Below are 14,091 nucleotides of genomic sequence, written 5' to 3' on the forward strand. Positions count from 1 at the left end.
ACGCATTTCCTGATTAAAAATGAGCTAAAAGTTATAGAATATATACAATTATTTAATTAAAAATTACAAATGACGACTAATATCTACAGCATTTAACGCCTTTCTAAAGGTTTTATAGCATATTGAAGTTCTGGCAGTGTCTGAGAGGCTATTCCATAATTTGGGGGCGAAATATCGCCAAGATTTGAGTCCGTGCTTGGTAGTTTGCACTTTAGGTAGATTGAGAATATTTTGTCCTCTTAAGTTGTAGGAAGAGTTTCTAGGTTGTATCAGCTCACGCAAGCAGGGAGGGCTAGGACCGTTTATTGTTTTGAAAATTGAGCTAGCAATTTTGTATACTCGTTGCTCGGCCAAGGTTGGCAGGCCAAGGGCTTGTAGAAGGTCCCTGTAAGGGGTGTTCTTGTCCTTGAAAACAAAGCGAATGGCCCTTTCGTTAACCTTCTCTAGCTTTGTTGCAGAGGTTTTGCTGCAGAAGTGCCATGTCTCTGCGCAGTAATTAAAATGCGGAGCAATAAAAGACGTATAGATTGTCTTTCTTATTTCGTACGGTAGCATTTTCTTCATACGCTTTAATACTGCAACTTGTTGAGACACTTTCCTACAGACTTTAGTGACATGCCTGTCAAACTTGAGTTTGTCGTCCACAGTTACACCAAGTAGATCAAAATCCTCGGCAAACGGAATAACTGCATTTTCACAGCGAAATAATGGTTCGTTCTGCGTTTTACCCATCACAATCGCTTGGTACTTGGAATGGTTTCTTTTCATACCATTGTCGGTATACCACTTGTCAACGTGGTATAGATCAGTATTGATTGTGTCTTGAACTTTGGCGGGATCTTTATCAGCGTAGAAAATTTGTGTGTCATCTGCATAAGCAGATAGTTTACTTTGCTTTACAACATAGGCTAGATCATTCATAAATATATTGAAAAGCAGAGGTCCGAGTATGGAGCCCTGCGGAATGCCAGCTTCTATATCTTGCCATGTGGAGAAATTGCTGCCGATCCTTACCCTTTGTCGCCGATTCGAGAGGTAATCCTTAATGAGTTTAACGGTTTTATCATCAGCCCCGTACATTTTTAATTTCGATATTATCAAATCGTGAGGTACCGTATCGAATGCTTTAGATAAGTCCATAGACACAAGACCAATCACTTTGTGATTGTCAAGTTCCTTTTTCCATTCCTCCGTTAAACTGAGTAGGGCAGTGTCACAACCGTGATGCTTTCTATAGGCGAAAACGTACTTGTGATAAATGCTTTCGAAGTGAGGGCTTATTCTTGCATTGACTAATGTCTCAAAAACTTTCGAGAGGGACGGCAAGATGGTGAGAGGCCTATAATTAGTTTTATCCAAGAGGCAATCCTTCTTGTATACTGGAGTTACTTCGCCTAGTTTCCATTGCTGTGGTATTTTATCTGCGTCTAGCACATAATTAACGAGTGTGCTGAGGGGATAACATAACACGTCCGCAGATAGTTGCACAACTCTCGGAGGAATAAGATCACAGCCAGTGGCTTTGTTGGGTTTAACTTTCTTCAGCACCTCTTTCACTTCCGTTGGGTTTGTTTTCCTTAGGGACAGTGTTGTTGCTTCCGGTAATTTGTTAATTATGTGGCTGAGATCCGGCGTTGGTTTTGCCTGGCTGGTTTCAACACATGTAACACTCGTAAAGAAATTGTTGAAAGACTCTGCCACCTCTTTCTGGCTTCTAATTATCCTACTATTGTCTTTGAGAACTAATCGTCCGTTATTCTTGGCCTTGCGCGAATTCAGATAAGGCTTTATTGTGCTCCAAAATTTTCTTTGATCACCTTGTCTCTCTTCACAGAGTTTTCTAAAATGTTCTTGTACTGCTTTTCTCCTCATGCTAACAACTTTGTTTCTCATTTGACGGTATTTTTCCCAATCTTCACGATTTCTTGTTTTGTTAAATCTCTTTTTTAAGCGATCCCTCTGTCGCATTGCATTTCGAATTTGAGCGGTTATGAACTTGGATGCAGTTGATTGGCGCCTGTTGATTTTCATGATAGGGGCGTGATCATCCAACACTTGATTGTAAAGTTTCTCCCAACACCAGTACACATCATCAGGGTCATCGAAGACATAGGCTGTGGAAAAAGGCACTCTGCTGAGGTCGTCGAGAAATGCTGCCTGATTAAAGTTTTTCATTGATCTTTTAAAGATGCATTCAGATCTAGGTTTCAGTAACTTTGTATTTAGTATTGTGTAAATTAATTTATATAATTTCGGTCTGTAGTTACCGTAGTTTTGGAGGTGGCCTTACTTACGGTATGGTGACTGTTGTAAACGGGAGTCAAGTTTCTGTTTGTTCCAGTTATTTTATCGACCGTTTTCTTCGCAGATTTAGGGGCTCTGTTGTAGAAATGCATCAGTGACAACTTGGACTGGTTACTTTTTGAACACGCCGTTTATTTTGTTGTACACACTCTGGTTGTAAGCTTCTGGACAAACTCTTAACTTCACAAAACTTAAAGGTACTGCGCAATCTTTCTCAGTTTTTGCGCGTTGCTAAGCAACGGACCGCTTTATACATCACTTAATGGCAGCGCGAAAAATGCGATGTGTAAATAAATCACTCCGTTTTATCTGCAGTAAAAACCTACATAGGAAAAACTGTGGCTTTAGAACCTCTATAGGCTGAAATTTTCCCAAATTAATTAGCTCCATAGTTATGAGAACCACTTCAGCCGAAAAATTCATAAGTTGTTATTCGAAATCATATAATAATAAAGATTATTATAAAAGCATAGAAAAGACTGGTGCTGATCCAACGTAACCATAAAGCATAAAGAGTTCTATAAGAGCAATGTTCAATTGATTGTCGGGAAACCAAAATCAAAGTAGTCACAAAGCTAATCTCAGAAGTAGGTCTGGAGCTAAATGGTGAATTTTTTTTCTTTTCGTTTGGAGGTGGCTAGTGGTGGATATTTACCGAGCCACGAAAGTTTTAGTACGTATATACTAAAACAGTAAGATAATATAGCCCGAAAGGATGATTTTTGACTAGATTATTCCTGTCAAACTGAAGATAACAATTTTTTCGCGCGCGTTGCTCGGAGGTGAATAGTTAACTATTATCCTGCGAAATCGCGCGGAATATCGCCTGATACTTAGCCGACGAGGCCGTAGGCCGAGTTGGCTAAAATCAGTCAATATTCCGCAAGATTGAGTAGGATAATTGTTTTATTATTCAACAAATTGTCAACGAAACACATTTTGCACATAGAAAAACTGTTATTATGCAGCGCTTTGCAAGATTTCGGACGAATATTCGCGACCTACGAATATCGCAGGATATCTGTTATGTACGGATGACAGATATCGTTAACATTTTGACCATATATGGGGAGCGCGCGCATCTGTTAAATAATAACAAAGGATATTCGGAGTTTGAGTAGCCAATCAGCGCGCGCCAAAAACGCTATCCACTGTTTGAGTATATACTAATGTAAAGAGTTACCTATGTAAGATCATACAGTAAATGGTTTGAACCCAATAACAGTCACTACGTACTTTACTAACTAAAAAACGCATTTCACTATCAGATCACTATAGCAATTAGGAACTTGTTTTTAAACCTGTTTATATTAGGCTGATTTCTCAATAGTGATCCAATGTATAAGAACCATTTCAGGATGTCGCAGAAAATCAGGAGTTCGTATATGCGGGTTTTTACCGTAGATGAGCTAATTTCATATCTGAAAACACTCAAGCGGGAATCAAAATACAACGCTGAAGACCTATGCTCGGACTTAAAGCTTAATTCATATTGTGTTTGCTAATTTGCACACATCACACTCAATCTGGTGCAATCCAGAGGAAATGAAATCGAAACTCATCTTAATTTATAATTGGTAAAAGCACATGAATAAATAGAATGATTATCATATATGCGTTAAGCTGCGTTAACACTCTCAAAAGTTCACACCTCAAAAAATTCAGTCAGTTCAGTCAACACACCTCAGATAAAAGTTCAGTCTGTAACTAACAGAAAACTGATCCATTCGTCACTGGCCATTCACTTTCACTCGGAAAACAGAAACTTGTCTTTCTCTGGTTTACGATTATCGGTTGTCTTGAAAGTGTTTGCTGTAGGAATACTCAGCTCGTCAAAGGGTGGCTCTTGGTCTGTTTTGACGACAACAATCTCTTGCCACAAATAGCAGGGGTCTTTGAATTCGCGTTCCACAGATTTGATAATCTTACGCTCATATTCATCAACTCGAGTCAGCTTTGTGTAGGCTTTGAATGACGCGCTCATCTCGATTGCCTTAATCTTTCCACCAACTTTAGCTTCGGCCTCATTCCCTTTCTCCTGCATGTTCTTCCAGCTGTTCTTGGTGACCATTGTGACCATTGCCTTCTCTACATAGCCACCGGGGTGGCTGAAGTACAGGTGCCACTTGGAAAATCCGCTAAGGACTCGTACTGGCTGATGACTGCTTTCATACTCCCCGATTGCATGTGCGAAGATGTAACTCATTCTGTGCGTACGGTTTTCAAATTGGCTTGATGGGAAGTTGATCTTCACCTCGTCTCCATCTGGTAGCCTCAAGACAAGGTCCACACTGAAGCCACTGACAATGTAGTTATCAAACCACTCACCGGGTTTCAATTAACGGGTGCAATCGTGTTTAAGGATCATAACTGTATAATTGGTGTCGTTTTCGAATTTGCACTGTGGCTTGACGGCGTTTTCAATTGTGTTCCAACCATCGTTCATTACTTTTCCAACATTGTTCTCAACATCGTTCATTACCTCACCAACACCGTTTCCAACATCGTTAATTACTTTACCAACACCGTTTCCAACATCGTTAATTACCTTTCCAACATTGTTCCCAACATCGTTCATTACCTTCCCAGCATCGTTCATTGCCTTCCCAAAATCGTTGATTACTTCCCAAAAAAGTCCATAATCTGTAAAAACCCAAAAAGCAAATCCGTAAAACACACACATACACACAAAAATAACTCATTTATATGTAAAGCAGTCTCCAACCGAACAGGTCGTGATCAGTTCCAGCTAAATGCTCTAAATTAAAATATACACATGTACATGGGTCTGTAAAGAATAATCAGCTACAAAAGCAAAACTATATAGCAATACATTTAAACTATTATTTATACAAAACACAACAAGCAATGCTTGTTCCTTAGGTGCTCGCAAATTTGGCCTCTAATGTTTCGCAGTTCCCGATCATAGTGCATATTATTTTTGATGTGTTGCAGTTTGATAAATTTAACCCTTATCATGCTAAACCCGGATTTTTCCGGGATTTGGTGGAATGGCCATTCAACCACTTGTGGCGTCACCAATTTACACGTCAGCAGATTTTTGTGATGTGCAACTGATAGTGGTTGGATAGATCTTTCCACAGGACTGTCCATCTTGAATATTGACTGCATTCCGAGAACAAGGTAGAGAGAAAAGCGAAAAGGAAAGAAGCAAGGAAAAAATTCGGAACGGTTCAGCAATAAGTCCAAAGTATTAAAAATACAGTCGAAGCTCTCTTAACGGACACTCGTACGCGGACAGCTCTACTTACGGCCGCCTTGTTTGAAACCCCGTTTTAACTCCCATACAAACTCTGTATTTTTAAATTCTCGTAAGCAGACATTCCCGTAAGCGGCCGCGGACACTTTCACAAAATTACGACTTAGACTTTTTCTTTGTTTTTAAGCTCCTGTAAGTAGACACCTAAAGAAAATCCTGTCAACAACCTCTGTATCTTGTTTTTATCAACTTCACATCGACGTTCGTAACAATGATTTTACAGTAATTATAGTACCATATTTCAGTGCTTGTTTTGTCGTTATCCACGTCCGTCCGGCTATTGTTAGCTGGACAACCTCCCGTAAGTGGCCATATATCCCCTACACCTCTTGCGAGAACCATTCTGGTAAGCGGCCAGTTCCAGTTACGGACACTTTTTTCGCGTCCCGAGGGTGTCCGCTTACGAGAGCTTCGACTGTATTGTACATTTGTACCTGGAAAATTCATCAAAATCCTATTGCAGTGTGAGAAAGTGCATTTCTAGCAAAGTTTAGAGAAATGTAGCACCAAAGCGCCAAAAAATCAATTGAATGGTTGAAGAACGTTTTTTTGGAGTAATTTCAGTGTATTAAGGGTTTTATGGATCTGTAAAGATGTAATTTCGATTCATAAATCAGTTCTTAATTTCTTGATTTTTCCAACTCTGTTAGTCTCCGACATTGGTCCCCGATCTCACAGTTCACCCATGAACAGATGATCATTTTTAAACCTGGATATGCATATAGTTGAAAATTGTAGTCATGTTGTGCAACAAATATATACAAGAAAAGAAACGGCACTTACGTCTTGTTGTCCTTGTTGGAAGTAGATCCAAATGAAAATGAAATTAGCAGTCTTGTGAGCTGAGAACAAAACAACACAGGTGGAAATGAGCTTGTTGACTTTACAATCTACAGTAGATTCAAGACAAGATATACTGAACAAAACCAGTCAAACGACTGGACAAAAAGACAAAGACAACAAAAATTCAAACCTAAGCCTTCCCAGTGTAGATCTAGAATGAGTCGACGACTGTAGGACAGGTGTTTAAGTAATCCTTGTAAAGCGGAACTCACACATTACCAACCAATCGTGAAAATAACATCCGCTCCTCACTAAAAGGATTTAACTACAATTATCGACCAACAGTTATGTTAGCTGAATCATGCTTTCTATTCCGCATTTCAATTTAAAATATACGGCGCAATATCTTTCTTCGTGGCAGCTCCCACACTCCCACAATCTGACTTCTGACATCATAAACAGCTCCTCAGTATCCGTTTGTAAACATAAACTTAAAACTTTCCTTTAAAAAGCATTCTTATAACTTTTTTGTACTATTTTTATATTCCGTTTCAATAGTGTTTTATTATTTTTAACGTTACTTCTGTAAAGCGCTTTTGAACTTTTAGGATATTGGCGATATACAGTGGAACCTCGTTAATACGGACACCAACGGGTCAGGCCAAATTGTCCGTATTAACGGGGTGTCCGTATTAAGCGGGGTCTCAGAAAAAAGTCACGGATACATGTTTTATCGACACAAAGACGAAGGCAAACGTTTTTTGCGGCAACAAAACGTTGTTGAATTGTACTGTTAATGTAACAAATGCAAACTGTGAACTCTCTGACTAAAATTAATAGTTTGCCTTCGTCTTTGTGTCGATAAAACATGTATCCGTGACTTTTTTTCTGTCAGACACCGAACTAAACTTTAATAAAATAAACAGTGGAATTATTTGAAAATGTCGCAACCTAACTATATACAAGAAATAAAAAATGTAAAACATCAATCGAACGTCGCGACAATGCGTAAAGCGGGGTTGACAATGTATGACAGTTTGTCACTCAGGACACGGAAAAGTGTCCGTTGTCCGTATTAACGAGTGTCCGTATTAAGCGGGTTAATTTAAGAGAAAATGTATGAGGTTTTCGTCGGGACCAACGAAACTGTCCGTAATACCGGGGTGTCCGTATTAAGCGGGTGTCCGTAAAGCGGGGTTCCACTGTACAAATATTTTATTATATTATTATATTATCCTATTGCTGGTTTGTTAATCGTTCTTTTTAGAATAGAAGGCTTACAAGGCGGAAATAATATAACGGTGAACGCCTCTCTTGAATGTGTGATTGCGTCAAATGACTGGTTGCGCGTTCAGGAAATTAACAGGGAAAAACATCGTAACCGTCCAATAAAAATTAAGTTCCTTTAGAAATTAAAACGCACAACCACCTAGTCATGAAAAAAAAAACATCCGCTCTGTTTTTTGAACTCACACGTAACGATTGGTTGGTTCAGTGTGAGCGAGTTCCTGTCATGACATGTCATAATAAGCAGTGATTGCTATTCAGGAGGGTGCTAATAAGGGTACCCAATTGTCAGTTAACTACTACTTTTTAGGCCAATTGTCAGTTAACTACTACTTTTTAGGCCAATTGTCAGTTAACTACTATTTTTTTCACCAATTGTCAGTTAACTACTAATTCTAGTTATCTATTAACTTTCATTTTCTTACAGCGAAAATTAGTGCGCCAAAACCTGGATTTTCTTTACTTCACCACGTCAGTGATAAAAAATAGAATGACAGGCATGCACGACTCTCATGCACGTGTATTAGCCATTTTCATAGTTTCGATCTCACGAGTTCTTTGAGATACCTACACCTTTTGTATAATATTAGGGAAGGTACTTCGAATATTTTCTAGAGCAATCGTTCTTGTATTAAATGCCAAGGAGTATTAGCTTCAAGTTTGGTCTGTGTTTGGTACTGCTGGTTGGTATTGCGTTACAGTCACAGAAGGCAAGATTTTAGGTTTTGTTGTAGTGCCTGCTTCCTGTTTTCAACGTTTTCAAAATTAACTTCCGTGAGAGTTCTTTGGACTAGGCTCTCTGGGTAACCTTTCTCGATAAGATGTGATTGGAAATGCTTGATTTTTTCCTCAAGTTTTGTTTTAGAGGAATTTGTTGTAAGCAGCATGCAGTCTCAAGGCCTTACCTTCAGGGTCGTAACCAGGTATATGGGATCAGCGATCACAGCCTTGGGATCGGGATCACAGCCTCGGGATCGGGATCGGGATCGGGATCATGGACCCGGGATCCCGGGTCACAAGTCATGGGATCCGGATCGGCAATCAGATGGGATCAGAATGGAATCAGGGATCAAATGTTGCCACATTTTGGGGATCAGGAATCAAAATTTAGAGCTAAAATTTGGGATCAGCAATGAAAAAATATACCTGGTTACGACCCTGTTACCTTTGATGAACTCCTGGTGGTTGACACGAGGAGTAATAAGAATATTGAATTGTTTCAGTGGGCTTGTAATCGGTGCGTATGTCAAGCACTTATTCGTATGATATGACCGCCATTTTAGTGCCTGTGGCAGCTCGGTGTGTTTGCACTGAGATCAAACTTTTCCGCTTGTCGTTCGATTTCCATGAATTCAAATCCAACAAATGTTTACAAGCCATGTCCATTGAATTGTGTTTTGCCATGTTAAACGGTACGCGACCTCTGTGTCGTTCGATTGCCGATCCTTTGTCATCATCTCGATAAAAACTCAGAATTACTTTGACCACGCCCCACTCGACGCCATCACGGAGATCAACATGTGCCTGGTACGACCCTGGTACCTCTCGCATGTAAAATCTGTTAATATTTCTCCTGGTAACGCAGCGGGACAGGTAAATGCCACGAAAATAGCCTTCCTGTCAGGAAAACTTGGTTGTTTTTATTAACAACAACAATCGTACTCGGTATAATTGAGTGTCAGTTACCTGTTAACTTTTCATTTATCAGTTAACTACTAATTTTTTGGCCAAATATCAGTTAACTACTATTTTTTTGGCCAATTGTCAGTTAACTGTTAACCCCATTAGCACCCTCATTCAGTGATTACTATGCAGTTCATGTCATGAACTGCTCGACCTAAGTCATGACTGAGCGTGTTTTGTCATGACTAATCTTGACTTCCAACTTAAAATTTCTAGTCATGACCTTAACACGTAGAATAGCTCGTCATGACATTATTTCATAAAGTGACTTATACTTGAAACAAGGAAATTCTTAATCATGATACTTTATGACCATCAATCATGGTCTGTCATTAAATCATCATGATCATACTAAAAATGTCATGACTTAATTAAAAAAGGTTTAAGTCATGATAAGTTGATCACAGGGAGCCCATACAAGCGGCGTGACTGTTTGTATGTTCGAAATATAAAGAAATGTATAAGGATTTTGAAAGCGTCTTATTATCGTTAACTTATTTCGAGTAATGTCTATGTTTAAGTTCAAAATAAACGTAAACCTTCCTCAACTGTTGTATTTTGTCGTTTCTGCGGCTCAAAATGGCGAATTTGGGCGATTTGGAGGGTAATACAACAGTTGAGGTTGCTAGGTTTACGTTTATTTTAAACTTAAACATAGACATTACTCGAAATAAGTTAACGATAATAAGACGCTTTCAAAATCCTTATACATTTCTTTATATTTCGAACCTACAAACAGTCACGCCGCTTGTATGGGCGCCCTGTGAGTTGATGACATGAAAAGCTTTTGTCATGATCAGTCATGACAAAATACCTGAACCCCTCATGACTAAACTGAGCTAACTAACGACTTTCGTCGCCAAAATAATGACAATTCATGATAATTTCATGACATGTCACATTCTGACATGAACAGTCATGATGAAATGTCATTGACTTTGTCATGGCAAGTCAGTCATGACTCAGTTGTGACTAGTCATGGCACGTTTGTGATGAATCATGACTCTTCATGACAATTCATGATACGTCATAAAATATCACAAAATATCGTGACTAATCATGATTTTTCATGATCACTTATTGCAAGGGAGGGGTAAAACCTCTCTCCTCCGCAGAGGCTCCTTTAGTGGGGGAATGCGAAAAACACGTGGGTATGCAGGCGAAAAACATCTCTCCAGGCTCCGCGCTTACTTTTCACCTCTCCCCATTTCCCAGCCCGTACGAAACACGAAAGAGGGCTCTGCGGAGGAGAGAGGGGTTAAACCCAGGCGCGAGAAGAAAGAGTTCAGGTACTGGACTAAAGGAGTGTGGAATGTAACTGAACGAGACTACTTTAACACCTGTTCTTCAGACACCAACTCGTTCTAGAACTACACTGGGGAGACTTTAAGTCCCAAGTCCCGGCTTGAGATATCTTAGATTCTTAAATTTCTGTGAACGAAACATAACCACCCAATCGTGAAAAGAAAACCATCCGCTCTGATTTTGTGGTTTTGGGATTCCGATATTACCGGGCGTTTGGTTTGTGTACATGCAAGTGCGCAACAGAACTCGCAGTGTTTTGTCGAATGCGGAAAATGTTGTGTGTTGTTTTACAACCAACTAAAACATATTTGATGTTTCGAAAACAGTCAAAGCGTTGTCAATGGGTTGCAGGTGCAAAGTTACATGTAATGGTGTTTCAGGGTTTAAATTTAAAATAGAAGAGAGAATTGCGCCTTACAAGCTGTCATACGTGAAGTGTAATATCTTTGGAATACCACCTTTTTTATAAGAATGTTGTTGCTGAAATTGACCAAGATGTTGAGAACATGCTAAGAACGACGTACCTAAGCTAAGACTAAGAGCTAAACGATTTTTAACGAGTGAATACAATGAACGAGTTGACATGGTTGATGTGGTGGGGGTTCTGCTCTGCCCAGGCTCTCTCAAAAGTTCTATAGTATTACATCATTCCTCTTGAGAGTAATTCAGCTGATCAGTGTTAACGACGGAAAGTGGCGTCTTCGCTTGTGGGGCTGCTATTTTTAAATTCACCTTTATATCTTATTTATGCTTCAGTAACGTTCGAAATGGAAATACGTCACCGTAAAGAATACGAATAAGAGGACATTGAAGTCTTGAAAGCGTTGAACAGAACTAATTCTTAATCATTCTCGTCCCCATAGCCCTTTCGTTTCTCTTAGCCGGCTTGGCACGAGAAAACGGAGGGCTCTGGGGACATAGGATTTTTGAATTAATTCGAATTTTTTTGATTGGCTGTTTGGAACAAAGAATTCCTAAACGGAAGTCGAAAACGTGACGACTCTCTCATACATTCTTTCGAAACGTCATGACTGCATACATGAAGACCGGAAGTCCTAGAATCTAGGACGGAATCCTGTGTCCCCAGAGCCCTTTGTTTCCTCGTGCCAAGGCCCAGCCGGCTAAGAGAAACGAAAGGGCTATGGGGACGAGAATGATTCTTAATACTTAGAAACTGAAAGCATAATTTTTAAAACTTTCGTCGCTACGATTTCTGCCCGGTTTTCCTTCGTTTCGCCCCACTAACTGTCCCTGGGTCTCCGAGGATGGGGAACATGTAGCAAGGACAATCTTAGCAGGGTACTAAAGCTACAAAAGAGAGCTGCGCGAGTTATTCTAAACGCCGACAGAACGGCCCCTTCCGTTCCACTGTTTAACCGTCTCAAATGGCTTCCGTTTTATGAAGATGCAAAAGTGACAAGATGTGCAATTGCATATAAAAGGAGGGTTCAAGGTTTCTTGCCTTCATATCTTCAAGAGAGTCTAAGGTTAAATAGTAGTATGCATGGTAGACACACGAGATATTCGAACTTCAACTTACTTTGCCCTTCTTTTAAGAGACAAACTAAAGGTGGAAGAACTTTTGCAGTTCAAGAACAGCCTGCCACTTGAGCTAAGAAAAAAACCTTCACTTAACAGTTTTCGAAATAGTTTTTGCAGTTCAATTTTAAGGAAACAACATTTTATTGACCATTTTTTAATTTAAGATCTAATTTTTTTAAATTAGTTTTTAATAAGTAATTTTTAGTTGGTAATTCGTTTCTTATATATATTATTGTATATCGTAGGTTTTTTAATGTGTATCTTAGATTTTTTTTATACTTGTAAATAGGAGGGCCACGAGTTTGTTAGCTTTATAGCTATTAAGTGCTACCCTCTATAAATAAAGACGTTACTTACTTACTTACTTACTAATACACGGGATTGAATTATACCAACCGCGTACCCCGGATTTATAATAAGGTACCCATTGAAAATTTAGCAAATGTATGAAAATTCTCAAGTTTTCTTTTTTTTTTTTATGAAGGGCAATTGGGATAAGAAGAATGGAGAGATTGATGGTTTCCGTGAACCGACCCGTGAACCTCGTCCCCAGGGTCGACTTCCCCGTTTTCAAAACCCTGGGGACGACTTGGGGTCCCCTTGGGGACCCCCTTGGGATGGATGGTTTCTGCATCTACGAGTGAAATGTACAGCGGCAGTTTTTGAAAATTTAGAAATCAAGATGGCGGACAACATGGCGGATGAAGGGGAATGCGACCTTGCCACGGAAAATCCTGCCGAAATAGAGGAAAAAATCGAGTACCCACTGGAAGTGCAGTACTGTGGAGGTAATTTATATTTGTCCTCTTTGTGTGCTAATTTTGTAATAGTGGTAATGTGTTTTGCATGTTTTTTCTTTTCATTTGCTGCCTCGTTCCGCCGATTGATTTTGAACTTGATCTGGCTTTACAGTTTGTAGTTTACCACTGGAGGTAGGGTTGCTTCTTTACTTAATAGACTGTTGATAAGTAACTACTACGGAATGCAGGGCCACTTTTGAAGACGGTGAATCTGGTGGCTTGTTTGGCTCGGCAGTGGATGTTAAAGAACGAGACATCAATATTGCCGTAATGTGCTCAGTCTGTATCTTCGGTGTAGAGTTTTACATGCAGTTGCTTGTTTGGCTCGGCAGTGGAAGTATTCGGTGTGTAGATAAAGTGGCTCGTTTGGCTTGGCACATGCTTGGCAGTGTCTATCGAGCCAAACGAGCCATCAGATATATCCGGACGTAACATGTCGATAATTTCGATAGTCGATAAAATTCGATCGTTGTCGATCAAATTCAATACTTATCAATCGATAAATATCGGAAGTCGATAAAAGTCGATAAAACAATTTCTTGTGATTATCGACTTCTTCGATTTTGATCGATTTTGATCGGAAATACAAAAAACGATATATGGCGGGAGACAAGACTACATTTGGGGCGTACACTTACTTGAATTTCTTGGCCTATTGAAAAACGTGTCTGCATTTTTGTCAATAAAATTGATAATCAGTTAAAAATCTTGTGATTATCGACTTTTATTGACAAATTAACTTGTCGATTGACCATTATCGACAAAAATTGAGTACTATCAACTTATTGACTATGTTTTTGATGATCAACTTTGATCGACATTTTATGTCCTGGATATCTGTCTTCAAAGGTGGCCCTGTATTCTGTAGTTATGCCTATAAACTTATCATATTTCGAAAGCTTTGTTTTTTGTCTTTATTCGGTGACATGTCGTATTAGGTAAATATTTTAGATGAATTTTTTTTTAAAGCCAGACCGAACCAGTGGCTTGGGGGTGCCGGGAGTGTGGGTGAGGGAGAGGCAGGTGGTGGGGTAAGAAAGGGGGGGGGGGGGAAGTGTTTGTTGCTCCAAGAAAAAAGTGAGCGAGAATATAATAGTGCCATGATTG

The 14,091-nt window shown here is 39.5% G+C and overlaps 1 protein-coding gene and 1 pseudogene across 1 annotated transcript in view; one reads left to right on the forward strand and one right to left on the reverse strand.

Annotated features, from left to right (window-relative positions):
• Positions 1–4,051: 4,051 nt before the first annotated feature.
• On the reverse strand, positions 4,052–4,693 carry LOC144647524 (uncharacterized; annotated as a pseudogene).
• Positions 4,694–12,488: 7,795 nt separating this feature from the next.
• The window catches only part of LOC144645425 (density-regulated protein homolog), a 9,283-nt gene continuing 7,680 nt past the window's right edge, over positions 12,489–14,091 (forward strand). Inside the window, exons 1-2 of the mRNA XM_078505004.1 lie at positions 12,489–12,972; positions 13,097–13,116. Of these exons, the coding sequence (XP_078361130.1) occupies positions 12,627–12,972; positions 13,097–13,116 (366 nt within the window). The 5' untranslated portion in view covers positions 12,489–12,626. The remainder of the gene's footprint in view (positions 12,973–13,096; positions 13,117–14,091) is intronic.

The sequence above is a fragment of the Oculina patagonica genome, chromosome 3, assembly GCF_052425735.1.
Source record: "Oculina patagonica isolate OP01 chromosome 3, crgOcupat, whole genome shotgun sequence".
Classification (NCBI taxonomy): domain Eukaryota; kingdom Metazoa; phylum Cnidaria; class Anthozoa; order Scleractinia; family Oculinidae; genus Oculina; species Oculina patagonica.